Source organism: Asparagus officinalis, chromosome 7 (genome assembly GCF_001876935.1).
Source record: "Asparagus officinalis chromosome 7, Aspof.V1, whole genome shotgun sequence".
NCBI classification, from domain to species: Eukaryota; Viridiplantae; Streptophyta; class Magnoliopsida; order Asparagales; family Asparagaceae; genus Asparagus; species Asparagus officinalis.
This window is the reverse complement of record NC_033800.1, coordinates 32,927,424-32,936,953: the sequence shown is the minus strand read 5'-3', so window position 1 is coordinate 32,936,953 and position 9,530 is coordinate 32,927,424. Positions and strand designations below refer to the sequence as shown.

The 9,530-nt window shown below is 32.7% G+C and overlaps 2 protein-coding genes across 2 annotated transcripts in view; both read left to right on the top strand.

Annotated features, from left to right (window-relative positions):
* Positions 5,738–8,241, top strand: LOC109846931. Its single transcript, XM_020416171.1, has 6 exons — positions 5,738–5,838; positions 5,893–6,313; positions 6,422–6,649; positions 7,049–7,842; positions 7,947–8,124; positions 8,221–8,241. Exons 1-6 carry the CDS (start codon positions 5,738–5,740, stop codon positions 8,239–8,241), a joined length of 1,743 nt encoding a protein of 580 aa, XP_020271760.1.
* The window catches only part of LOC109851022, a 22,110-nt gene continuing 20,866 nt past the window's right edge, over positions 8,287–9,530 (top strand). The window contains exons 1-2 of the mRNA XM_020421125.1: positions 8,287–8,318; positions 8,405–8,542. Of these exons, the coding sequence (XP_020276714.1) occupies positions 8,295–8,318; positions 8,405–8,542 (162 nt within the window). The 5' untranslated portion in view covers positions 8,287–8,294. The remainder of the gene's footprint in view (positions 8,319–8,404; positions 8,543–9,530) is intronic.

Below are 9,530 nucleotides of genomic sequence, written 5' to 3'. Positions count from 1 at the left end.
AGTCGTCACATAAACTTTAACATTTTCATGAGAGTGATTACATGAATCATGATCAAGGTCTTTGTCTTGGTGCCCTATTTAATATTGCTGCAACAAATATAAGTAGTGACACCTATATTAATTTATCTTTATGTTTACTCTGTAATATGATATTTGGCTGACAAAATTTATTATCATTTTTAGTGCAGGGTCATGATAGTGGAAGAAGACTATGCATCTTTGGCTTTTGTCAATTCTATTGAAATGCTAAGTGATGCTGTTGAAGACACTGTATTAGAACATGAAGGAGAGGTAACTTGCGAAGCACATTATAATGTAGAATTGTGTTTAAAACTGATATTCTTGTTCTTGCTTTTAGTCATATTATATAAAATTATGTAGAGCATGCATGCGTCAATCCTTTCTTGTCATTATAAAGAGGAATAAAACTGTCGATTGTAAAATTGTACTTTTATTTATATTTCCACTAAAAAGGTTTAGCACCGAGTTAAAGGACCTTTCTACATATACTAACATTAACTATTTGATATCCCATTTACGAGAAAATATCCATTTAGAAATAAGTTTAATAAACTATTTTGATTTATATTCTTCTGTACATTGAAAAATAAAAATCTAAAAATTCTTAAATGAAAATTAGTGAATCAATCTTACATGTTAAAATATAACTAAATCTTACTATACAATTATCCTTTTAATAATGATATAAGATTTGCAAACAAGCGGTGCTCCTTCTGGGTCTTCACTAGTAGATGTGTCCATCCGGGCCGGCTCGACCCGGAAATCCGGGCCCGAGTCGGGCAAAATCGAAGCCCGGACCCGACCGGGCCGGCCCGATTTTTTTCCTTTTTTTAAATTCTATTTAAATTTTAAATTATAAAAAAAGACAAAAAATTAATAAAAAATAATAATTTTATTAATCACTTAAATGACATAAATTACAAATAAAAAATTATAAAAATAAATTATTTATTAATAGTTAATAAATAATTTATAAATTATAAGTATAAATTTATTTTGGAATTCATTGCATCACAATAGATAAGTACATCCCAACTAGTTTTTTTTTAATTTCTTTTCTTTTTTTTTGATAAAAAAATGCTAAAAATTAGTTTAACATTATTATATTTTATATAATTATGTATTAGTATATACTTACAAATTATTATGTAACTATATATTATATATACATATATTATATGTAAATATATTGTATATATTTATAAGTTATAGCTTGAGAGAGAGAGAATCGCATAAGTAGCCGTTGCCCGTTGGGCCAATGGGGAAGAAGTAGCCGTTATATAAGAGAGGGTATACATATATAAGGGAGAGTATACTTATATATACATATATACTAAGAGAGAGAGTATATATATACATACATACATACATTATACATATATAAGAGAGAGTATTCTTATATATACTTATATAAGAGAAAGTATACTTATATATACTTATACATATATATACTTATATAAGAGAGAGTATACTTATTTATACTTATATACTAAGAGAGAGTATATATATACACACATATGACATATTATACATATATAGAAATATATTATATATACATATATTATATATATACATATTATATATATTTATATATACATATATTATACATATATAATACATATTAAAAAATAAAAAAAAATAAAATCACTATTCCAGGCAGGGCCGAGCACCAAAGAGCGGGCCCGGGCCCGACCTAGAGCCCGAACTTGGCCCGGGTGTCCGGGCTGGACACCCCTATTCACTAGGCTATCATATGCTTGTTTAAACATGTATATAAACTCTAGATTAGCTTAAAAGGATTCAATGAATAAATTAGAGTGAAATGCTAAACTAAATTATCAATTTTAGCTAAATCTAAAAATTTATACCACGTGCATTGCACGTGCAATTCACCTAGTATATATATGCGTGTGTGTGCGTATATATATACTTCAATGGTTAATATGGTGCAATTTAATTTAACTTTTTCATGAATTGAAATGTTAGTATTGAGGATTTGTTGTGACACTTAATTAACACCAGGAATATGTTATACATGAATGCAGCGTGCATGTATATTTTTATGTTGGAGGTAAATCTTGACTTTGTTAATATTCCTATGGTGGGTATCTTTTTGTAACTCTCACCTTAGTTCATTTCTTTGGAATATGGTGAAAATTTTAGCAAGTTTACAGTTTAAGGATCCAAGGAGATTAGAAATTATTACCTTGATTAGACTCACTTTTCGTCATTATTAGCAGTTTACTTATTATAGTTGCACCATTTGAGATACCGGTACTCAAGATCTCATCTATTTGAATACAAGTCCCCAAATTATTATATTTCAATTTCTCCAAAATCTATTAGGGGGTGTTTGTTTCACCAAAAATTTTGGTATTTGGTATGAATTACAAGTTTTGGGATCAAAAAGTGAGTTTTTTCATATTTTGGGAGTCTATATATGATGTTTATTTAAAAAAAAACTTTCAGAATATTAAATCCCAAAAGTGCAAAAAGTGCCTAATTTTTAGAATTTGCCAAATCCTCTCAATTAGAGAGGATTTTGACAAATCTCATAAATGAGTGTGCTTACCTCTCAATTGGAGAGGGTTTGACAAATTCCAATTTTTATCTTTCTGTGAGAGTCAACCTCTCCAAGATAGCATATTCATCATATTACAAAATTTTGACATTTGATAATGCTGCAATTTGAGCTTGAAACAAATAAAATATCATAAATTGTAGTATTTCAAATTCTAAAATATTATGAAACAAACAACAATTTAGAAATCCTAATCCATAACAAAAAATCTATGAATTTTAAATCCCATGGTAAAATCTATATCCTAAAATTATAAGATTTGAAATATACACTGTCAAAAAGGACTCTGATCTCTCAATATTAAATTAATATTTATCGAATATCTAATCAATAAAAATTAGATGATTAACCTCTCCCCATTCAACTTTGGGAATCCGCACAACGTCCTATCAATACACGTTTTCTATCATCTGTGAACTAAACAAATAACAAGATATTAGCCACTTTTCAAATTATTTCATATTTAATTGCAGTACTCTTTGGTGCGTTGTGAATCCATCCACGAAACTATTAAAAATTGATTTCAACTTTCTTCTAATTAAACATATTATTGTTTCTCTTTTTTTTTTCCCTCGACACAGAACTACACAATGCACAAGATGGTTATTAGTCCATCTCATTAATTTTACTTTTTATGTTGTCATTATTTGAACGCAAATTACATATAGAAACAGTGGATATGAGTTGACGGTTCTTTTTGCTAAACTAACTACTAAATGATAATTATGTGGTAGTGATGCGCTCACTCGATTTAGTCATATCAAGACCTCATATTTCTTATTATTTCACTTTCCTAAATCAGCCGGCAATATGATATATATATATATATATATATATATATATATATATAATATATAATAATATATATATATATATATAATATATATATATATATATATATATATATATATATATATATATATATATATATATATAATATATAGGGAGAGGTTCTAATAAAAAACCTAGAGAACTAAAAACCAATCTTAACCCTACATTCTATTTCATCCAATGGTCAAGATTGAAAATGGCAAATTGAAATTAAATACATCATCAGCTTACAAAATAGACCGTAAAAGGGGTAATATAGGAAAAGCGCATTAATGATCATACGCTGTAAATTAATTAAGAGAAGAATGTCGAACACTTCTTCCGCACGGCATGAGAAAAAACGATTCAGTTTCCAGTTTCATCTTCTCTTTACAGCCCAAGAACTAAACTGTTCACATTCCGTCGATTTCTCAAATTTAGGTTTTCTTTGAACATCGTCGTTAGCAACTCGAACGAAGACGAACGAGCAAGATTCGACCGAATGACTACGACAAGCAGAATTCGAGCGATAGAGATGAAGACAAAACAACAACAAGAGACTCCAAAACCCTCGTCTTCAGAACAGGTAAAACGATTCCAACCCTCGTATTAAAAATGTAATTTTTTATTAAAGTTTGAAACATTTTTCATAAGATTCAGTGTGGGAAAAGTTCGTAATTTAGAGCGTGAATCACTTGCATGTTGTTGAAGACTTTTTTTTTTAGCTTTATAGAATGTTACTGTTGCATGTTCTAGTTTAGGGTTTTTATTTTTTACATTTTCCTTTATCTTGTTAAATCAAGTAATTGTTCTTAATATTATAAAATGTTTCATCTGTTCTAAACGGGTAGCGATTAATTCTGGTTGGTCTGGATTCTGCAATATGCACTCTACTTGAATCTCCTCCATTCACGTTCAGTGAAACGAGATTCACTGTAAATGAATCGAGATCATTTGAATGAATCGCGATTCATTCGATCGTATCTCTATTCACTCAAGTGAATAGCTATTTAGTGGAGTCAATTTGTATGCACTCAAACATAGAGAATCTCGATTCACTAATGTGAATCCTGATTGTTCGTAGAGAATTGAGAATTGAGATTCACTTTATTATGATTGTTTGTAAAAAATAACAAATATGATCCTAGGCCGAGTATATAGGATGGATATTTTCCCAAATATGATCCGAAGCCAAGTATATAGGATGGAAAAAATTATATGCTTTATGTATACTAACAGTGAAATTAAACTGTAACGATGATAAGTTTTTCCTTTTTGTGTTGAGGGACAAGACACTGAAAGAATGTATGGTATGGCATGGAGTTGGTTTCATATCATTGAATCTGGATTCAATTTGCTGAAGCTCGATACAATTTGTTGAATCTGGATTCACTTTGCTAAATCTCAATACATTTGGTTGAATCTCGATTCACTGTAGTGAATCTAGATTCACTTTATTGAGTCTCGATACACTATAGTGAATCTAGATTCACTTAGAGTGAATCTCGATTCAATACAGTGAAACACTGTTGAATCGCGATTTAGTGCAGTGAAACGAGATTCATTTCAGCGAAATGCTATTCACTCCAATGAATCGCGATATGTATTATAATATCTATATTCAATAATGTGATTAAACCTTCATGCTTGCCATGCATTATGCAAAGTCTGGTATCATTAAAAAATGAAATGTCATCGATTTAGCAGGTCTACGATCTAGTTCAAGAAACAAACAAAAAGCATGTGTTGAGGTATTTACACCTATACCTCAACAGAGGACAACACGCACTGTGAACATGCAAAACAGTGACGATGACTTCATCAACCCCCCTAATAATCCTGACAGTGAGGAAACATTAAAGCGTGCAAGGGATGGAGACAGTGAACAGACACCAAAAAGGATGAAGAGGAAAAAGGTTGGTATACTAAAAATCTTTAATTTTTTTTGTGTATTCAATGATGGATAATTTGATCTAATTATATTATTTTTTTGGGTGGAGAAGCTTGCGAAGAAAAGACATGTGAGGTCCAACAATGACGATAACCTCGTCAACCCCCCAAATAATCATGCCGATGAGGAAACATCAAAGCGTAGTAGGGATGAAGATAATGAACAGATCACCGGAAGGAAGACAATGAACAGATCACTGGAAGGAAAAAGATGAAAAAGGTTAGTGTACTAAACATCTTTTTTTGGTATTAACTGATGGATAATTTGATCTAATTATATTTTTTTGTCACTGGAGAATCTTTTGAGAAAAAAAAGTGAGTTCTGAACCTAAGGAGTTGACTAGGATAAGGGTCTCTCCAAAGATATTCTCTGATATGGTTTCGTCACTCTCTGACTCCCAAAAAGAATGGGTGAGACTAGCTGGACTTGGGGCTCTTTTACAATTTGGATTAAAGGAACTGCCACATCAGTTGGGGTACCAGATTCTGTAGTCCTTTGACAGTGAATCCGTTGCGCTTAATCTTCCCAGAGGATCAATCAGTATCACAGAGGAAGATGTACATCAAGTGATGGGATTACCTCTAGGCAGGAAGCGTATACCAGCTTCCAGTACTGGCAAGTCAGCATTGGTGGATGAATGGAGGGGTCAATTCACAGACAGATTTGGTTGGAAAATTACTCCAGGGGCTGTGTCTGATAAACTGAAGCACACTTCTGATGTTAACCTGTTTTTTAAACTGAATTTCTTGGTTCTCTTTCACAACAGCATGATCCAGTCGCTTAGCAATCCGTATATTAACCAACAGATTCTAGTACTTGGTGATGATGTTGATCAGTGCTCTGAATACAATTGGTGTTCTTTCTTGCTTGACTCAATGATAGATAGCCACCACAAGTGGAAGGTTGACCCGGCAAAACAATTCTACACGGGTCCTCTTGCATTCTTGATTGTAAGTCACTTGTATAATATTGATTTATTTCTACATTACTGCAGTTAAAGCAGTTTTACATTATTATTACTAATTGATGTGCTTAATTTCTTATCTCCGTCTTTCTAGCTGTTCTATGCCGATCGGGTTCTGTTCAAAGGTAGGAGGTTGGTTGAGAGAACAACCCCTACATTTTTAGGATGGACTGACTTCGCCTTGAAGGAAAGACAGTCAGAGGAAATAAGTACAAATTCATTTGGAAAAGGTGCATTTACAGAGAGGGTTGAACTTGCACCTTCATCTCGAATGCAGAGTGCTACTGGAAACTCTCCTAAAAGTGTTGACACAATTAGAAAGGTTAGCAAAATAAGTTGGAATACTTTGTTTATTCAATATATTTTAGATTCAGTAGGAGTGAATCTCGATTCACTTAAACTAAATGTCGATTCAGAACAATGAATCATTTTAATAGCAATGAATATCGTTTCAGATCAGTGATTATCAATCAAGTTAATCTGAATTCAGATTCAGTTAAGTGAATCCGGATTCAGTGATACTCAATATCGATCTATTGAACTGAATCTGGATTCACTATTACTGAATCTCGATTCATTAAAATGAAACTGGAATGAATCTGGATTCACTATTACTGAATCTTGATTGAAATACATTGAATGTAATCTCAATCTATCGAAACTTGTCTATCGCCATGTTAATAATTTATGGTGACCAATGTTTGTGATATTCAAAATGCAGGATTGTATTGAGAGGGTTCAACGGAGAGCTGCAGAGCTGGAATCTGCAAAAAATAGATTTGATGCTGAGTGTGAGACAATGAGAAAGCTGTTCCCCGATGACAATGAGCTCTTTCAAATTCAACAAAGAGTTTCAAATGTTCTTGTGCAGGGGTGTGGACATCGTGTAAGTACCTGTGACGATGAAACAGCTGTGGGAAACATTGTTGATGATACCCCTAACGTGAACACCAAGGTGAGTAGAGATATGCATTGTTCCCCTGCTGTTGATCCAATATCAGGTGATATACCACAAACACAAGTCTCCCCAATGTTTATTCAAGAAGTTGATAAGATTATAGAGTCTGTTAGCATGAAAAAGGATGACAGACCAGTGAGACGGAAGATCAGCGAATGTAGTACCCCACAGACTGAGGAACCTAGTTTTTCTCTTGGGCTGACACAGGATACTCAGACTGAATCAGTGGAAATGGTTGATGTTGTTCAGATTGCTAAAGCTTGTGAATCTGAAATCATTAATGAATCTGTACAAAGAACTGATAAACAATCTGAAGATGCTGCTGCAGTTAATGAATGTAAAGGTAAGAAAGTTCAGGTGGCCGAAAATAAGGGACATGCGGGAAGGGGGAAAGAAAAGAGGATGGTAAAGCCTGCAACGTCTCTTCGGTCACCATGGGTGCAGAGGGTATCTCAGATTACTGCTAGGCAAAGTCAGCTGGAAAGCATCATATGGAATTGGGTACATAGAGAAGAAGCAAGGCATTCAGGAGATGATTCTGCTGAAGAAGAGAATTTGTGAGTTCTTAAATCTTATTTGATATTTTATTTTTAGGTGTGAGACTCACTGTTTTTAGTATTTTGTCCCTTTATTAAATTGAATATTGTTACTGTTTTTTCAGTGAAATGGTTTTTAAGTGGAGACAAATTGAATGTTTCTTACCTGCTTTCAAGACTTTCCTTCCTACTGATTACATTGAGGCAAATGTAATCAGCATTTGGTCCTATATTTTGAACAGCAGAGAACAAATGAAGTCTGGAAATTCTCCACTTAGATTCTTCTGCAATGTTGAGACAACCGTACGTATCTTCCTTTATTTTATTTAAAATAACACTTGAGTAACATATTATTTAACCAGTTTTATGTTGTACAGTTTTGCAACATTCATCACACAGATGAGGTCAATGATAAATTGAGATACAATCGGTTTGCTACCCAGATGGATGAGCAACTTTCTCTGTATCCACATATGAAGTTTAATGAGATTGATATGGTAAAGATTCGAAGACAATGTTTTTATTCTTTAGCCCAATTTTAACTATATCTGTAAAATCTCTTATTAAATTTCATGACAAATAGGTCTTCTTCCCCATAAATGCGTTTGAGCATTTCTACATTGTATGCTATGGGCTAAAGAATCCAAGTATGGAGCTGATTGACAATAGCAAAAACTGCCCAGACTACAAGGAAAAATACCAAGGTCGTCCTGAGGGTTTGGTATGTTTTTTCCACCTTACGTATGTTCTTTAAACATTTACTGGCCAAAAACAGTAATGAGTGAATCCAGATTCACTATAGTGAATCTGGTTTCACTATAGCTAATCTGGATTCACTATAGTGAATCCAGATTCACTATAGCTAATCTGGTTTCACTATAGCTAATCTGGATTCACTATAGTGAATCTGGATTCACTATAGTGAATCTGGATTCACTTTAGTGAATCTCGATTCACTTTAGTGAATCTCGATTCACTATAGTGAATATGGATTAAATATAGTGAATCTGGAATTCAATAGAGTCAGAGAATTCGAGATTAGCTAACTCTAGTGAATATCGATCACTATAATTAGTGAATCTGGATTCACATTTACTATGAAGCTCAATTCACTAGACATAGCGAATCTGTGTTCACATCACGTAATAACGATCCACTAGCTATAACTAGTGATCTGAAATTTTGATCACGAGAGTTAGTGAATCTGGATTCACATCTTACTATAAATCTCGATTCAATATAGCTGGTGAATTTGTGTTCACATCACATAATCACTATGCACTACCTATAGTTAATTCTAATGAATCCAGATTCATTAATATGAATCCAGATTCATTATAGTAAATCCAGGTGAACTAACTCTATTAAATTCTAGCGAGCTAGATCCAATGAATCGTGATTCAATGTCATTAATACTGTTTGCATATAAACAACCAAAACAAATTGTATATTACATTAAACATTGCTGTTTCATAATTTGGATTTGTTATGTGACACTGATTACTTTTGATTAAACAGCACCACAATTTTGTGAGATATTTGGCACACAAAAAACATCACAAGGCGAGTGAAATAAATACATTAACGCCTGACAGACTTGAGATGGAGTGGAGAACGGCCAAAAACAAATTTGATTATGCTATTTTTATCATGAGACATATGGAGACCTACATGGGCGGTGGTACAGCAAATTGGAACTCTGGTTTTCA

Bases quoted from the DNA above. Each gene is read 5' to 3' on its own strand.
- LOC109846931 (XM_020416171.1), top strand. From the start codon at position 5,738: ATGGTTTCGTCACTCTCTGACTCCCAAAAAGAATGGGTGAGACTAGCT. The intron at 7,843-7,946 runs GTGAGTTCTTAA...CTGTTTTTTCAG, and splicing joins TCTGCTGAAGAAGAGAATTT to TGAAATGGTTTTTAAGTGGA. The intron at 8,125-8,220 runs GTACGTATCTTC...TTCATCACACAG, and splicing joins TCTGCAATGTTGAGACAACC to ATGAGGTCAATGATAAATTG.